At 41.9% G+C, this 18843-nt stretch overlaps 1 protein-coding gene across 4 annotated transcripts in view; it reads left to right on the forward strand.

The window, feature by feature from the left end:
* Window positions 1–18500, forward strand: part of LOC103365246 (tripartite motif-containing protein 3-like) — a 28089-nt gene extending 9589 nt beyond the window's left edge. For 2 of the 4 annotated variants that reach the window (XM_008292646.1, XM_008292645.1), the window contains exons 2-17: window positions 6726–6901; window positions 8952–9081; window positions 9611–9721; window positions 9881–10032; window positions 10279–10459; window positions 10749–10850; window positions 10986–11084; window positions 11681–11833; window positions 12144–12522; window positions 13154–13257; window positions 13348–13515; window positions 13729–13897; window positions 14430–14471; window positions 15168–15238; window positions 15332–15472; window positions 16203–18500. In XM_008292646.1, the coding sequence (XP_008290868.1) occupies window positions 6756–6901; window positions 8952–9081; window positions 9611–9721; window positions 9881–10032; window positions 10279–10459; window positions 10749–10850; window positions 10986–11084; window positions 11681–11833; window positions 12144–12522; window positions 13154–13257; window positions 13348–13515; window positions 13729–13897; window positions 14430–14471; window positions 15168–15238; window positions 15332–15472; window positions 16203–16355 (2301 nt within the window). In that variant the 5' untranslated portion in view covers window positions 6726–6755 and the 3' untranslated portion in view covers window positions 16356–18500. Of the gene's footprint in view, window positions 1–2897; window positions 3067–6725; window positions 6902–8951; window positions 9082–9610; window positions 9722–9880; window positions 10033–10278; window positions 10460–10748; window positions 10851–10985; window positions 11085–11680; window positions 11834–12143; window positions 12523–13153; window positions 13258–13347; window positions 13516–13728; window positions 13898–14429; window positions 14472–15167; window positions 15239–15331; window positions 15473–16202 lie in introns of those variants that run through there. The other 2 variants (XM_008292644.1, XM_008292647.1) reach the window with 2 other exon arrangements.
* Window positions 18501–18843: the final 343 nt, after the last annotated feature.

The raw sequence follows: 18843 nt of genomic DNA on the forward strand, positions 1-18843 counted from the left end.
AAGTGTACATGAACGAGTGAGCACTAATAACTCTCAATATATTGGAAGAAGGCTCATGTAAATGTTTAGCATGCGGATCCTTCTCTGTGTTTCTGAGTCATTCCTTATTCTGGTCATCTGAGGATCCCTGCGCTTTTTCACAGTGCGTGTGCCGTTGCCGAGCACGTGCCTGCCAGTGGTGTGAAGGGGATGAGAACTGATAGCTCTATATATAGAAATATATGTATGTGGAGGCTTAAGACTGGACCGTTTGCAGGAGAACGGAGGCTTGCCAGGCATACTAACGAGGGTTTCTCAGGCTGGTCTGTACATGCCATCTATTAGCTGTAGGCACGCATTCTTTGTATTTATATCTTGACGTTTTCAATCCTTTAGAGTTGAGCTGTGTGTGTGTGTGTGTGTGTTTGGGTATGTGATTGGTGTTACTTGAGCAGCTAAGGGGGAACACAGGAGGTGGGCTATAGTATGACTCAGACTGGAACAGCTGACTCTATGTGTGTGTGTGAGCGATGGTGTCAGGCCCCGAGCTGTCAAACTCCAACACCATCATGGTCGTTCCCCCCCCCGATCTCAGGATCATGCTCTGTTACACAAGAGCCTTAAATGTGTGTGTAAATGCAAAGTGGGCTATACAGTATCTGCATCCCCTATCCTCTTTCTCTTCTAGTCCTTTTCTGTCCTTCTTCCACATATCTCCAAATTTCCTAAACACTTATGAGGTTCCAGAGTGCAGCAGGGCAGAGAAAGGAGGATGCTGCATTGTGTAGGGCGAGCAGATTAAAAAAAAAAAAAAACACACGATCAAGCAAAAAAAAAAAAACAAGGTATCGGGTGTGCGTCACCGACAGGAGGCAAGTAAGTACAGCAGCACCCTTAACCCTCACTCTTACAGAACACGTCTTGTCACTTACGTGTAAGTTCCTGGAAGTTACATGATAATAAATGTAACTACTGAAGCCCACAAAAACAACAGCAACAACAAAAAACATCAAATACCACATGAAAGCTAAGCGATTCTTTGAAAATGTACCGCAATGCTTGGTTCGCTCCCCGGAGTGGGTGTGGATTTTAATTTTGGATTTCCTGGGGAACATCACTATCATTACTGTCATTACTGTTATTGTTCCTCTTCTTATTGACCCTGGGGCAGAACGGCTTCTTTTAGTTGTTGACATTGCACAAGGCGCGGAGTTTACTGCTGCAGCGAGTTTCTCCCAAAGCATTTTAATGGAAGCTCTGCTTAGATAACTAGATTAAACATAATTAGTTGGAGTCTTTTTTTAAATAGTTTTTTTTAATAATGAGAAAGACAAACTGAAAAAAAAATAGCCTTCGGAAATAGTCATAGTTTTTGTTCTGAATAAGTATATATTTTTGACCTATTATACTACCTGCACTTGTTTCAGGGGACTCGTTGTGGCTACCACTGGTGGTTCATCTTCCTCCCATTTAATAACTGCAGGAGTTGTATATTCTGATAAAACTGTTGTTTCAGCAGAAAGTGCAACGATAAACCAATAATGCCGTTGAGTGCTCACTGCAGGGATGACAAGAGTCTTTTTCAAAGGGCCTGCCCACGCTGGAGTGCTGCATTTGGTATATTGGTCATGTCAGATCCCCTCTCTCTAATTACTTGCTGTGGAGCATATAAACAAGATGTCCTGTTAGACTCTTCCATCCAGTGGCAATATGCTCGTGGGAGTTGTTTGGAAAGAACGAGCATCAGACGCACTGTCAACTTTAACGAGCTTTTGAAGAGTTTGTTTAACTGGTGACCACAGAAGTTTTCAGGCTGAAGTCGATCGAAAGGGCTTACGAGGCTGCATAAAAAACAAAAAAACATATGAAACGAGGTCACGAATGGGTGAGTTAAGGATAAATTCTCTCCAGACAGCCACTGATATGTCATTCTCTGAGTGGTCTCTTCATCCTCTTATCCCCTGCTACACCCACCGCAGCGGTCCGGGCCTGTGAGTTTAGGATGATGGGATTTTTTGGAAAGGTGTGTGTGTGTGTGTGTGTGTATTGCAGGGGGGGGAAGGCAGAGCGTGGGAGGGAAAACACGACAGGACTCAATCCGCGCACAGATTAAATGCAGATTGATGTTTCTCTCAGAGAATCGTCACCTCTCGCTCCAGATTATAAACTGACCACATCATAAGGGCAGGGAGTTGAAGGGATTGAGTGCAAAACTATCATGCGGCAAGATATTTTACTTGAAATTTCATAATGATAATCTCCTTTTCAGTATTAAGAGTGTTCCTAATCCCTGCATATGTGTAATTTGATACTGTAATGCTAGGCAGAGAGGCATGTGTTCCAAATTCTCGTTTTAAGTTTTTTTTTTCTTTTTAAAGGTGACATCATGGATTATATAACTGCGTTTTGTTTGGCTTCCCTGCATGTGTTTGCGAGTGTGCCTGGATAGCTACGCGATGACATATTTCATCTTAACCATAACTGAAGATGAGATAATCCAATGAGTGTTTACGGTCATCATTCGGAGCAAACATCAGTTCAAGTTTGAGCCTCAAGTGTGGACTATAGTTCACAAATTCCACGATTACTCAGCAGGTTAAGGCCCTACGTGCAACACGCTCTGGGATCCAAGGTTTTTTTTTTTTTGCCTTGACAGCTTTTGTCTGTTTCAATCTGCACCTCTCACTCCCCTCTGGCCAGCATAAATTGTTGGGCTATGATGCAATCCATCGTCCCTGCTAGTTCAAGCTTCCCAGCCAATGGGAGCGCGGCAGTAGGAGGGTATCCAGTCAGTTCATGCTTGTAAACAGCACTGACAGTAGGAGGGACTTTCAATTTAGAGTCCCACCCTCTGTTGTCATCCCCGCTCAGCCTTTTTCAGTGTGTGCATTGACGAAAAAAAAAAAAAAGGAAAAGCAAGAGAAGGAAAAGGAAAAAGGAAGAGTGGTCAGCGGGGGCCGAGGGTAGAGACGAGAGCAGGCGTGAGTGTGTGAGTCAGGGACGTTTGCGGGTTCTTTCAGCGCTGCACTGACTTCACACAGAGCTGCCATGAAGCCTTCTAGACTGACGCACTCCACTCTCCTGACAGTAGGTAGTCTCTCTGTCAACTCTGTGCTTGTTTGTCCTTATGTACATGCTTGTGTGCATGTGTGACTTTACGGTATCAGCTTGGCTGTCACCACGCTGGAGTGTGTGTGTGTTTGTACAAGGCTGTCAGCACGTATTCGACGGTGCTGTACAGGTGCATGGCAGTGAGCAGACAACAGAAGCAATGATACTTTTACTGTGTTAATTCAGTTCTCTACTGAAATGTCCGTCTCTCTCTGTCCATTTCCTCTGCCTTTTTGTTGAACTGGGAAGAAGACTTTTAATTTCCTGCCTTCCCTACCGCCTTTCTTCCACGTCATTTCCATGCCTGTGCCGTACACATAAACAATGAGGATCCTATTGTATGGTAAAACAACAACAGAGCTTTCAGTTCTGGATGAGACAAATAAAAGGGTCACTTTTGTTTGCTGTAAAGCCAACCGTGAATAGAAGCATTGTTTGTTAACTGCATGGGTGTTAGCTTGTTGTCACACACAAACCTGCTGGACACATGCACTTGAAAACACACACACACACAAACAATTAGTTGCACATGCAAATACTGTAATCCTGTAAGAGTTTAGGGAATTACTCAGGCTAAGGTCACCAGCAACATCACTGCTGTTATTACTGTGTGTGTAATGGCCTGGAGCATTATAACACATTTCATTTTTATGCCATTAGTTGACAGCTCTCTGCAAGATGTGTCTTCCTGGAGGACTGCAGGAAGCTTCCTGCGGTCCTGCCTGGGCCTGGCTTTATCCCATCCTGCTGTCTCTGACTGCAGAGCCTAAATTCTAAATCTGCATGCCTTCACTCACTTTAAAGCCTGTCAGTTAACTGGTCATGGTTACTTTGGAGCATTGAAACTAAGCGGTGTGGCCTACTTAGAAGTTTAAGTGGGCATGAATGAAGATGGAATCGTGTCAATCAGTCAGTCTGCTGAACTCGTATATATGAACATGCTCAAGAGCACCCACTCATGTGCACGCATGCATAAGTGTCGCATGTGTTTAGGGTTGCCGTTTTTGTCCATTTTATCGTAGTAAAGCTGGAGCATGCGAGAGCTTCGACAAAGCCTCATGTGTTTCATGCATCAGCGAAACTGGGAGTTCAAAAGAAACGTTAAACGAAGTTTACATTTTTGAAATTTGCCTCCTCTGACAGGGAACAGATGGTTTAAACATGCGTGCTGCTCCTTTCATGTGCATCCCAATGTTTTGAAGAACTCTCACTTGGGATTTATTAGACGCCAGATCTTCTTTTACAGCCGTCCACCCAAGAAGTAAACAAATGGACACCAGCAACCTCACTCCCCAGCTGTCCAAAGACCAGTGGTCTTATTTTAGCTTCACTGTCATTACTTCCTCGCTTACCCACTAATACATGAGCCTAAATTTAGACAGACGTCATAACAGATATGTTAGCATCGGTGTGTTCTAGGACAGAGAGAGAATGACGGAGGAGTTTGAGAACTATACGGAAGAACATCCTGTGGTTGATCCTCCTTTAATCCTACATTCTATCAAGACACATTCAAGCTGGTTTGTTTTGTTTTTTTCCATCAGAGCCAAACAGAGACAACTGGATAGTCTTGAAGTACTTGTTTAAAGTACAGGATTTATAAGGAACAATGCATATTTGTATTCAGACAAACCATAAGCTACTTACCCCTAATCATTTCCGTCAGACACCCTGCCTGTCCCTAACCAGAGTGTGAATGTGACGTGTCGCTCTTGTGGCTGACAGCTTTAGACGTGACCTTTACCCTTCCAGTCTGGAGACTGTATGTCATTGGATCCTCTTTGCGAAAGACTGGAAAGATACAGCCTGGCTCCTACCCAATCTTATCATGTGTGTGTGTCTGCGTGTTTGTGTGTGTGTGTGTGTGTATGTGTGGGTGTGTGTGTGTGTGTGTGTGTGTGAGCACGCACATGGTGGGCAACAACTGACAATAGGACATGAGCAGAGACGGGACATGGGGGATTGAGAGCTGTATTAGATCCAGCAGCGACAGATGTGCAGACAGGAGGAGAGTCTGGTGGGGGATGATGATTGTCAGTGTGTTTGTTTGTGTTTCCGTGCACGGACGTGTGTGTCCTTTTCATTGACTATGTAATGTTCCTAACTACTACACATCTTAAAGCACTTCCGTGTGAGATGTGAGATGTGCTGCTCGCTCATCCCTGGGTTTGTATGAGCATGTCTGTGTTTGATACATGAATAATATATGCGCTGACCTACTGAGAAAACGTAGCTGAACTACATCGCTGGAACCAGTTAGCAACACGGAGATAAAAATGACATCCACGGTGTTTAATAAAGGTGTCGATTTAAGACACAAATCAATTCAGGTGAAACTGTTGTCTGACAAACACACGTCTTCTTATAACTTGTGTTTTCTTCAGTTAACATCTGATCTCCTCGCTTGATTCACACACTAAGTGCTTGGCAATGAAAACATTCTTCAGGAGCGTCTTTATTGCTGTAATTATTTTTGCCATATGTGTTGGGCTGATGAATATGAAAGTGGGCCATGCGGAGGCAGCGCTGGTTTATGTTGCTAGGCAGGATATCCATACCTTGCAGCTGTATCTCTATAATAGATGAGATTATGTAAGACGTGGGGCTCCTCTGTTCTGGTCACTTCACATATTGTACATGTTGTACAGTCATGACCCTACTTTGTGAAGTGTGCTAAGATGGCTTCGTTTGTGAATTATTGCTATTAAAATTGAATCAAATTGAAATGTGGAGGTTTACAATAAATCAGTGGCAACATGGAAAATTTTGCATTGTTGAACTTACAAATCAAAGGATATTGTACAGTAACACAACTCTATGTTTAAAGACAACATGATCTCTTATTCAAATACAACAACAAGTGTTGCCTTTCCACCAGGCTTAGAGTACACTGCAAATACAACTGCAATGTAAAGGACGTATGTGAAGTAGATGTTTGTTTTTTAAGTTGTTAAAGCATATCTTTCAATCCAGAGGCCATTCTACGGTACGGAGCAAAACAAAGTGACACCTCACCAGTAATTTTTAAACTGTAAAGACTAACACAATACAAAGGAGCACAGCTGCTCCAGAGCACTTTCAGTTTGCGTGTGAAAGGTTCAAGTGTAGGTGAAACTGCCACAACAGGTCCCACGCATCAAGCGTGTAAGTATTTTTAGCATGTTTTTGTGTGCCTTCGAAGCCAGGAAAACTTGTTTTAATTCAGTGTTGTGGATTTGTAATGAAATTCCCATGTGCACTGATTGTTTAGTTACAAAGCCTTTTGTTTCTTCTTCGTTCTTTTCCTTTTTCTTTTCTTTTTTTTTTTTTTTGTTAATCAAAAGCCAGGCAACATGGCCATACTGGTTTGTCTACATTAGCTGTCTTCACACTCAGCGCTACCGCATGCCTCTCTCAGCTCTCTTTCACATGCCGTTTGTCCGGTATTAACCTAGAAGTAACACTTTTTTTTTTTTGTTCTGTTTAAGGAATTAAACTGCTTTGTTAACTTTGGTTCCTGGTACCTCCTGTGGGAAGTTTTCTGAGCATTAACGGCCCTGAAAGTGACACTCAGCAGAAATCTGAGTGTGGACGTGACCGTTTTTTTCCTAACAAGCAAGTTTCATAGTTTAATCTTTGTCTTTTTTTTATTCCAGGTTAACTGCTGTCATTGTCCGCGGCTTTAAATGTCCTCTGCCATGGCCAAGCGTGAGGCTGGGAGCACCAGCCCTGTGGTGCGTCAGATAGACAAGCAGTTTCTGGTCTGCAGCATCTGTCTGGATCACTATCGCAACCCCAAGGTCCTGCCCTGCCTGCACACCTTCTGTGAAAGGTAACTAACATTTCTGCACTAATTACCTACACTTTCCCCCAAGCTGAATCTGACGCAGTCTCTGCTTTTTTTTTGCTACCTGTAGCTTTTTCTGGCCATGCAAAGAGTGTATAACACATGTTTTACTGTAGCTGTTCCCTTGCTGGTATTTCCCATCTCTGTTTTTGTGGAATTCTTGTCATATTAACAGGTCCCCTAATAGAAAAACCTCATCAGTTGCAAATCCCTACACACAATTAAACAGCTCAGAGCACTTCTCTTCATTGACTCCGCTGGGATAAGTGCATTCCTGAGCATCAGGGACCGTCGAGGACTGCCGTCTGGGAAAAAAAAAAAGACTCATTGTTGGGAGACACAATTACAAAGGCTCAATCTGCAGTTACTTGGGAAAGACGACACCCCCTCAGGCGATATTACTGGAGCCTTTCTCGTGTCGAGCCGAACAGAGGAGGGCTTTCAGTGAGCTTGTTACGGGTCAGGGTGGGAAGATGGAGACAGAAGAAGGGGCTCGTTGTCATGTACAGAAGAAAACCAGGACTCTGTTTACTTCTAAACCTATGATCAAGCAAATATTTACGGCATAGTTCTGAATAGTCACACAGTGTGAGATAAATCCTTTTTCCGTGAGTGTGTGTGAGGGGCATTTGCCCACCGGAGGGCAAGCTTAATCCCCGGTTTAACTGGGTGGCATGTGATCTGGAGTCCTGCTGAGGTGAACAGATTTTTGTCTGGAACTATATGTGATGTTGCCAGACAGATGTTTTAATACTGCCATGGATTTATGTAGTTTGACGGAGGTTTGGGATGCGGTGCAACCCCCTGCTGGGTCTATTTTGTTGGGTGTTGTAGCTGTTTTATTTTGCTCCCTGTTTCCTCATCCTGTGATTATCTGTCATTAAGCATGTAAATTTAAGGCTACAACTGCCTCCTAATATCCTATTTGTGTGTCTGCACTGCAGTTACTCTTGCTGGTGATGCCAAAAAATTACATCTTGCTACATTAGGGCCACATGGCTACTTTTGGACTGTATGATGCGCTAAAAACATCAATTTAAAGATGTCAGTCTGGATTTTTTTTGCGGTTTTCTGACATTCTAGAAAGCAAAAACAGGTAATTGACCAAAAGGCACTACCTTGCCTGCAGGTCCTATCTGGCTTACTGTTTGACAAAGCAAAAGTCATTCATCCAGATTTAGAGTGTGGTTTTGACAGAGCATTAGATAGCTCATGTTGTTGTTCAAGCTCTCAGATGGCCTCAGAAGCAGAGGGCTTAGTTGATACAAGCCTGTGCGGTTTCATAAATTAAATATAATAGTGTTAGTTTGCAGCCCAAGCAGCTGCCAGACATACTTGTGTACAACAACACAGACTGAATTGGTGGGGTCTCTTACAGTATTTACTACCAATTCAGTGATGGTAGAAGCTAAAGAAACAACAACCGTCCATCACCTGCTGGACGGCAGCCGGGCTGTAGATCATGAGTGCAGTGTAATCTGCATATTGCAGCTGAATTGTGCTGACTGAGTTTTGGTTATGGCTTGAAGGTGTCTTGTGTTATTGATTGCCTCCTGAGGGCAACCAAGCCTGCATAACACCCTCAGCCTTTAGGGGCCAGTGGGATAGACGTGTGACTGCTGCCACCGTGAAGCTTGGCCAGAATACAAAACCTTCTTTTGTGCACACACGCAAATATGCAGAAGCATAAACAAATATGCTCGATGAAGTATTTGACCACTTAGTGTCTCTGTTAAGCAGACTGGATTGCCAGAGATTCAATTGCTCTAAGTCAAAGTGTGCATTTGGAGGCTTTTGGCTCTGAGTATTGACTCAGATCCACACTTTTCCCCTATTTGTTGTGACAGGAGCACTATTTAGGCAATGTCTCTCAATTATGGTGTTGACAGCTCTCTGTCCCTTCCTCTCCTTCTCCGTCTGCTCGATTGGTGAACTGAAAATGACAGATATTTTACACATGAAGCAAAGCAAAAAATAAATTACTCTGGTAGATTTTAAGTACTGTTTTCTTTATTTGTCAACTCCCTCCTTCCAGTTGTCTGCAGAACTACATTCCCCCAGAGTCCCTGACACTCTCGTGTCCAGTGTGTCGGCAGACGTCCATCCTGCCAGAGAAGGGAGTTTGCGCTCTGCAGAACAACTTCTTCATCACTAATCTCATGGAGGTTTGACTTTCAATCCATTTTTTTTTTACTCGAAAAACAAATGCACACATTTATCTGAATTTTCATGTAAATTACATAGAACAAAAGAAAAAAAAAAAACAGAGAACTGCTAAAAACAATTAGACAGTAGGCCTACTAGGCAGAGTGTGTTAGTGTGATCTTTCAGTTTTGTGGGAACCACTTTTTGTGAGAGGGAGGGAACACATTTTCGTAGACTGAGGTCATTCTGGAGGACACTCCTGAAGATTTATTTGAGATTAAAGATGGGGAGGTTTCCATCAGGCATGTAGTGGTGGTAATTGGAGCTAGCATTAAGATATAGGGTCTTAAAATGATGAATGAAAGTCCTATAATGTGTGTTTGTCTCCTGGAGAGGATGAACAGACGAGTTAAATGTTTTAAAAGAAGCAATTCTATGCTACACTGAATACTTAAAAAAAAATTTACACACACAAAACAGACAGATGATCATATGTCTTGTGAAACTTGAAAAAGTGCACATGATGAGGTCTGTAATGTTCTGTACTAGGTCCTTCAACGAGAACCAGAGTGCTCGCGGCCTGAGGCCTGCAGTGTGCTGGAGTCAGTCAGCGCTGCAGCTGCAGGGAAGCCTCTCTGCTGCCCAAACCATGAGGGAAAGGTGAGAAGCCCCTCTGTGATACCTCAGCCCACTCATCACCTCAACAAAAATGCCCTGCCTGCTTTGTTTCGAGCAGTAATTAATACAAAAGAAACCAAATTCTTTTCTCACCTGCGATGCTCAGCAGGAGAGAATGACTCAGTTTGTCTCCCTCTGCAGGTGATGGAGTTCTACTGCGAGTCATGTGAGACAGCCATGTGTCTGGAGTGTACAGAGGGCGAGCACCGGGAGCATGTGACCGTTCCTCTCCGGGATGTCGTGGAACAGCACAAGGCTGCGCTGAAGACGCAGCTGGATGCCATACGCAGCAGGTGGGAACTCCATACCTCGGTTAAGCTTTCAGAAGATTTCTTTCACCCTGGGTGTTTGGAAGCTTAAGTGTTTGGCCCAGATCATAGGTGGTGATCTGTGCAGTGCTGTGCTCAGTATGTCAAACATTTTCATTCATCAGATAATTTTTCAGTTAAATTTCAGATTAAGTTGGGATTTAATATGTGATCATAGTTTGGTTTGATTGCTTTTTACATTTACGGATGACGTATTTTTCATTCCTGCAGGCTCCCTCAGCTAACAGTAGCCATTGAGCTGGTGAGTGAGATCTCTCGACAGCTGAATGAAAGGAAGAATGAGGCAGTAGCAGAGATCATCAGTACTTTTGAAGAGCTGGAACGGGTGCTGCATCAGCGCAAGACGGCCCTTATCACAGACCTGGAGAACATCTGCAGCACTAAGCAAAAGGTTAGGTGTTTCACAGATTCACATATTCAGTACATGCACTCGTGCATATAAACTTGAATCCTTCTGCTCACATGCATTGTTACACAAAAGTTTCAGCCGAAGCACACTTATTGTCAAACTCACAAACACACACATTAGGACTGGGTTGTTATATCTCTCACATGCCTGACTTAATGAGAAACTTTTCTTGCTCCCTAAACATTTCCCCCCCATTTCCCCCTTTTTCTGTCTTCCACTTGCTTTCTCTCATCTCTTTTGTGTCCCTCTTCCTCCTCTTTCCTGCGCACAGGTTCTACAGGCCCAGCTTTCATCTCTCCTCCAGGGGAAGGAACACATCCAGAGCAGCTGCAACTTTACAGAGCAGGCTCTCAGCCACGGAAGTGCCACTGAGGTACGCTGGCACAGCATATGGGAAAAGCAGCCGTCAAAGCAGGATCTTTTTTATTTAGTAATAGAGTATTTTTGTACTAAAAGACACGTATGACAAAATGACTTAGAATAAAGTATATGTCTCCTGCAAGTACAGGTCCTGCTGGTTCAGAAGCAGATGAGCGAGCGGGTGACAGCGCTGGCCAGACACGACTTCCCGGAGAAACCGCATCAGAACGCACACCTGGACTGTCAGGTATTGAATGATGAGATTTAAACTGTTCCTCTGCTTTCTGTTTTCATTACAGTAGTCTGCCTGATAATCCCACATCGTCGCATTATGCAATCGGAAGCAATACTTTAATCCACACTGGGTATCTGGGGAACAGTTGCTTTGTTTGTTTAGTTTTAACCTTTCTGTTGACAATTTTTGCTTGTTATCATTAATGATCTCATTTGGGATCATTAATTGGGATCAACTGCTGACATTAGCGAAACATATTAAGCTTTAGAATTTTGCTTGACAACTACTTTGGCTACTGGTGTAATAAAACAAACCTTGATGTATTATGAGCGTGTTAGTTGTTACCAGACAGTCTAGTCTTGTTACTGATAACAGACACAGAGCAACATGAGCATCCTTTATAAGTCCACTATACTGTCTTAATTTGCTTCTATGTTTTCCCACACTAACCCTGTCCTAACCCCTGTAATGACATCGTGACAGATGTTTGACTTTACTTTTGCAGTAATCTGTCCCATGCATCACATGGAAAAACGGGCAAGAATTAAACTTTAGAAAGCGATAACAGATGCTACACTCTAAACTATCTGATGTGCTTTCTGCTGCAGGTGGAGACTGAAGGTCTGCGACGCTCCATCCAGAACCTGGGTGTTCTCATCACCACAGCAGCTGTTGCTCACACCTCCGTCGCCACAGGAGAAGGCCTCCGCCACGCAGCAACCGGGCAGCACCACACTATTACTGTGACAACAAAGGACAAAGTAATGTCTTTATGTTGTTTAGCCTCACCATCATATTATCATTGGCGACATGTGTAGAGTGAACTGTGGATAAAGTGGTATTTTTCTTTAGTTTGTGTGATAACATTTTACATTAGAATTCATATTGATAGTTTTTTATCTGGCTGCTCTGGTCACCAAAGGCACAAAACAGGAATTACTGTAATCAAAACAAGTCTGTAGAAAGTGCTGCCTTAGAGGCTGCAGCCATGAGTATATTGTTTAAAAACCTGAGATATTTTTTGTTGTTGTTCCTGTTGTTGTGAAATTGATTCAATAACCCTATCTGCAGGACGGGGAGTTGGTTCGGACAGGAAATGCTGTTTTAAAAGCAGAGATAACGTCTGCTGACGGGAACCGGGCTGCAGAGACGGAGATAACGGACAATAAGAACGGAACATACGAGGTGGGCTACACGGTACGCTCTGAGGGGGAGTACTCATTCGCTCTGTTGCTGTACGGACAGCCGATACGAGGCAGTCCTTTCCGCCTGCGGGCAGTCAAGCCGTCAGATGTTCCGCAATCCCCAGATGACGTGAAGAGGAGGGTGAAGTCCCCCAGTGGGACTGGAGGCCACATACGGCAGAAAGCGGTGCGACGGCCTTCCAGCATGTACAGCACCACCAAGAAAAAGGAGAATCCCATTGAGGACGAGCTCATCTACAGAGTGGGTAAGACAAATGAGGACTTGCAGGAAACGCACAAAATGCCTTCTGCAAAGATGTTTTATCTCTTTAATTACAAATCAGAAATATGTAACAGAACGAAAAACTAATTTCTGAACCATAAATCAAGTTTTTAGATTGGCGTGCTCCCCTCCAGGCAGCTGATGTTTTCAGTCTGCAGTACAGAGGGAAAGTCAATTTGCTGATTGTTTTGCATTTTGCAAATCGGATAATGAGAATTTGGTGGTGGCTGGTATTAAAAATGTTGACAGTCTTTCAGGTTTTCGATGTCAGAGTGTCACCACCAGCCAATGTAATATAACATCCACAAATAAATGACGCTGTAACACTCTAAGTGTGATGGATTACCTTGCACAAGCAGATCTTTTAGGTTTTTGCAAGTTCTTCTTTTTTTTAAACTGTAGTCACATAAGTCAAAACCTCCATTTGCCTGGAAGGTAGTGAAGTAATCTAAAAAAAAATAATGCATCCTTTAAAAAATGATCACCATCAATGCACAGCATAAGCATTTTTAACCTAAAACCACTGCCTTTAAGGAAACGCGTTATGCGTATCGAGACTAATGCGACAATATCAAATCGCACATTTACTGAGTGTGTAATTGTGTTTCTGTCAGGTTCTCGGGGCAGAGAGAAAGGGGAGTTCACAAACCTGCAAGGAATCTCAGCCTCTAGTAACGGCAGAGTGGTGGTGGCAGACAGCAACAACCAGTGCATTCAGGTGAGACAAACAGACAGGAAAACTGCGTGTAGGTACTTGTAGCGCTGTGACCGGAGTGAACGACTGATTCTTTGATCTCAATGATTACAGGTGTTCTCCAACGACGGCCAGTTCAAGATGCGCTTTGGGGTCAGAGGTCGATCTCCGGGGCAGCTGCAAAGACCGACGGGCGTCACTGTGGACATGAACGGTGACATTGTGGTGGCCGACTATGACAATCGATGGGTCAGCATTTTCTCCTCTGACGGCAAGTTTAAGGTAAGATTTCAGACCTTGTATTATCTTAGCAGCACCGAGTACCTCATTTTAGGCTTATTCATGTAGGTTTGCGTTCTGTTCTCCAGCATTAGCCTCTTGCTTTCTTGAGGGAAAACACAATAAATACCAGATATAACATGAACATGGTTTAAGAATCCTTTTAAGATCTTTTTGTTCTGTGTTAAAATCCTCCTTGTCTTCCTTTTGTCAAAGAATAAAATCGGCGCAGGCCGGCTCATGGGTCCTAAAGGTGTGGCAGTGGATAAGAATGGACACATCATCACTGTGGACAACAAGGCCTGCTGTGTCTTCATCTTTCAATCCAACGGGAAGCTTGTGACTAAGTTCGGAGGCAGGGGGACGTCCGACAGGCAGTTTGCAGGTGAGAAGGAGGCCGAGACTTTTAACAGCATATCTTTCCAACACCTACAGCATACAAGCGGTGCCCTCTTTTCCAGTTATGCAATCTATCCGCGATGCAGCAGAATCAACCAGCTTTTAAAGTAAACCTGTAAACAGTTCGACAAAATATGCGACAACACAAAATAGAATAAGGTTACTACATATGTGTTATTTTGAGCTTATGCAACACGTTTTGCAACTTGCACTTGTCCTTTGTTTAGGATTCACATATAAGAAAAAAAGCAGTCATTGTGAACACCCTGACTAATCTTTGTGCCGTTAAAATGTCAGCCCGAGGCAACAAACAGCGTACAGAACATTCGCAGCAGAAATGTAAGCCTGTGTACTTATCTGGCATAACTTCAAATGATTGCAGCGTCTCCGCTCCCCCCACAAACTGCGTCAGTGCTGACCACCCAGCTCTTATTTTCTTCTTTGCTTATCTTCATCTCTGACAACCAATTTTTTTTTCTTTCTTTCTTTCTGTTCTTCCTTTCTGTTTTCCAATTCAGAAAAACTTGGCCCAAACTTTAATAAATCTGGCTCAGTGTTCAGTAAGTACTAAGTGTGGCCTTGCTGCAACCTTAATCCCACAGTGCAGTGCCCTCTGTCTAACCCAATTCCCTGATCATGTGTCTGACCTCCTGAGAGCTCCGATTGTTGGTAAACTGTTGGATCAAACTGTGCCTGTACGATAGTGATGACTGATACAAACGTGTGCCATTTTGAAAATTGCAATAATGAACATTTTGTTATGTGCATTGTGTTTATTTTCTGTTGTAAAATGGCTATCAAAAGATTGTGAATGATTTTCACTTCTTGCACTCCAGTGTCATGAAACTAACCTGTTTGCCATAAGATAATCAGTGTTGGGCTCTTCAGAGCTACATAATGGGTTGCTCTGCCTTTTAGAAATAGCAGGATGTGCTTTTTTTTCCTTTTTTTTGTAAATCATCAGTGTAACCACTTGTGGCAGAGAAGACAAAAATATTTTGTGATTACTGTGACACTAACATAATAGGGATGGAATTGAATCTGAGAGCGTTTTAATACTTGTGAAAAATGCATGAAAAGAATGCCAGAAACTACTCAAATCAAATCAGTGCAGCCACATATCTGATTAAACTAGGTTTCATTATTGTAGCTTTAGGCACAACTAGTTAAAATTTGTGTTTACCTGCTAACAGCAAAAAGGAATCGTTGCAGACTACAGGAATGAGTCCAGTAACCTGCTTCTCTCTGTTGTCCAGGTCCACACTTTGTTGCTGTCAACAACAAGAATGAAATCATAGTGACCGATTTTCATAATCACTCTGTGAAGGTAAGATGAACTGTCTCTAAAGCTGCCAGCTTGACTATTTAGAGACTCTGTTTTTACTGTAGACTCACTACACCTCCTGACTCCCTGACCCAGGTGTACAGTGCCGATGGAGAGTTCCTGTTTAAATTCGGCTCTCATGGTGAAGGCAACGGCCAGTTCAATGCTCCCACCGGTGTGGCTGTGGATGCCAACGGAAACATCATCGTAGCCGACTGGGGAAACAGCAGAATACAGGTGAGGCAGGTTCAAAATTAAAGCATCAAGACTTGAAAGTTAATTTTTCTAATACAGAGCTTGAGTTCCATTTCAATAGCAGAATACTGCAGTTCACATAAAAGCAATTTGAAATCTGCAGACGTAATGAGCAAAGTCATTTTTAGTGCTAACACTATTGTCAGGTTGGGTAGCAACAGATTATAAGCAATTAGGTTTATGTCATCAGACTACAAAAAAAACCCAAAAATAAAATAAAAAATCTGTTGAGATTACATTTTCACATTTACACTTGATTACTAGAGGTGCATTGTCAAGGATTACCTGATTGCATTTTAAGTCCGTCTTTAAAATTTGACAGATTTCAAATTGCTTGTGGTTTTTGAAAGTTCTATCTTTGTGAGGGTAATTTTATTTGCCCAACTGTCAATGATGAATATGTGCATTTTATGTGCACTGAAAATCTTTAAAGGGAAAAAAAGAATATTTGGGGAATTCAAAATTTAGTAGCTGCATCCATTTTTTAAGATAAGATGCATTATTTCCAATTCTTGATTTTGAAGTAATCCATTTTTTTGACAGTAGATTGCATTTTTTGTCATCAAATTTATTACATTACTAATTACAATAATTGGCATGTGATTATTATTCAGTAACTGACTACATTTGAAAACTGTCCTACCCAGCGTTGATTATAATTGCTGTAACATGAACATGGTAAACTGTAAACCTTTGTGTTTGTCTGTCTCAGGTGTTTGACAGCACGGGGTCCTTCTTGTCCTACATTAACACCTCGGCAGACCCACTCTACGGCCCCCAGGGCCTCGCCCTCACCTCAGACGGACACGTGGCTGTTGCAGACTCTGGCAATCACTGCTTCAAAGTTTACAGATATCTGCAGTAGACTGAGGGAAGACATCGCCAGCTCCTGCTTAAAAACATAAATGGCCCACACTGCTTGTAGACATAGAGCTGCAACGTGCCTGCACACTTTACAGAGGCCCCATATCCACAAATCAACTTCCTACTCAACTTTTCTGTACATACTTTAGAGGTTCTCATATCCAGAGTCGAAGGCGAAGACAGGACAACAAAAATTTAGAAGAAAAACAACATAAAATCCATAAAATTGTGCAGTTCTGCATTTTTTAAAAAAGAGACAAAATAGGCAACTTATTTCCAAAACTATTGCAAAATTAGTTCCTTCTCTCAGTGCAAAAATAAAAAAAAAATCAAAAAAACCCAACAAATTCAGAGAAATAATGGTTTAAAGGATATACAATTTTACTCAGGAATAAATCATCCTGCAATTAGATATTTCTCGATCTTATTGGTTTGTCTACTTTAAACTGTCTTTAAGCTTTGAACTAGTGCTGTTAACCAAATCCACAGAGGAAAAAAAAGAAGAGAAAAGAAAAGAATAAACCTCTGGCACAAGGCCTTTCAGCTCTATTTGTCTAAGTGTAACTTCACCAGTAGACAGCCTGTCAGTTGGCTAACTTGGTGATACACTGCAATTTTTTTTTTGGGCAACGCAGATGGGCAACACAAAACATGCAAACCAGCAAACAAAGCGAGACACAGAAGCGTACGTTTTCCAACCTGTTTCCTGATGCTTTGGGATTGAAACAATAATGCTCAGGCTTCCCTTTGAACACTGTTGCATGTCAGTGTGCTCCAAAAAAAAATTTACCTTGTTGTCACTGCCTTACTATGTTTTCTATCAGTGAACGCAACACAACCAACAGGAATGTGCTGTTTTAAAAAAAAAAAAAAAAAAAGGATTTTGTTTGTTACATTCTGCACCTTATCACTCTGAGATTATTCGTTTCTTTTCAGTCGTATGATAAGTTGACCTATATGCAAGTTGTTTTGTTTTGGTACCCAAAGACGAGCATCAAGAAGCACAAAATGCGATACGTGAACCAGCTCTGCTTAAAGTCGGATCCCTTCTGGCTGATCTTTCTCTTCTAATAACCAAAACAGACTTCATATATCTCACCCCACTAGTTCTTGCACTTTCGTCTCTTCATACCTACAACCTACTGTAGTTGTACATATTTACTAGGTGTATATAAGGATTTGGTGTCCATGTTATTTCACTATATAGCCTACTTATTCCAGCACTTAAACGGAATCAAGGTCATGCCAAGTAGTAGCCAACTGAATGACTGAAACATCAATGGAACAAAGTTGTATACACATTATTTGCTGTATTTTATTTTTTCAAAGGATTTAATTTATTTTTAATTTTCTTTTCTACATAATTTGTTCTACAAATTATTTTTCTAATTGGTGCATTTGAACTGTCTCCTCTTTGCCAAACATCGTTGTACATTGTAACTTGTAGCACTGACGGCTGTTTCTCTCCTTCGCCTCTTGCCCAAAAAAAAGCTCAACACCCGGTAACTTTTTCCCCTTCCGCCAAAAACGTATCGTCGTAAGTTGTCGTTGAACATTGCACAGAATACAAATATTATAAGAGTTATATAGTTTGCAAGAGTAATATATGCCTCTATGTATAGTTCATATAACATAATCAGAAAGTGTACTGTATATTACAATCATATTCTCGTTGTAGCTGACAAGCACCTTTATCATGGATTTTTCCGGCATTCATTTGCTCTGTAGTTCCGTGTTTTGAAGGTTATTTCATCCTAGAGGAAACACAACACCAGCTAAAAACGCAGTGACAGATTTTTCTTTCTTTTCCACCTGTGTTTTATGAAAACTCTGTCCCCAGTAACTGATCCCTGATTCATTCTGTCTGTTCATTTTCCATTTATTGACAGATTAAGTTCTCTTCCCTCTTCCGTTTTATTAGACCCCTGTGTTACTGTGGTTTTATTTTTTATTTTTATGTCTATGCCTTTAAATGTCACTGACCTATTTGTGTGAAACAACTGATAGCACATATAAATAAAACACTACATCAACAATTGTGTGTACAACCGTATACTACAAGAGGCCAGACTTTACAAGAAGTAATCATCACACTTGTGTAATCATGGAAAAGATATGATTGTAAATTAAAGAATGACACTATCAACTGCTGTGGAAATTGTCTGCTTTATATAACTGTCCTAAATTTAGTTACGTCCATTTTCTGTGCAATAGCTATATTTTCTTTTTATGCAGATTAGAAATCAGTGTCTCCCCCTCGTTTCTGGCCAAGATGAGAGTCTGTGTCCTTATTGATAGTCCCATCATGACTAGTATAGCAGTATTTTTGTTAAATTGCTCCACTTTCAAGTGGTGATTTCAAAAACTGTCAAAGCAAGCTGCAGACATGATCACTTTGATGCCTTACAACTTGTGGGAATCAGAATAATTTCTAGAAACTCATATGAATTTCAAGTTATGTCTGTAGTGGTAATGGAATTTTAGATTTT

The sequence above is a fragment of the Stegastes partitus genome, unplaced genomic scaffold, assembly GCF_000690725.1.
Source record: "Stegastes partitus isolate 25-593 unplaced genomic scaffold, Stegastes_partitus-1.0.2 Scaffold822, whole genome shotgun sequence".
Lineage (NCBI taxonomy): Eukaryota > Metazoa > Chordata > Actinopteri > Pomacentridae > Stegastes > Stegastes partitus.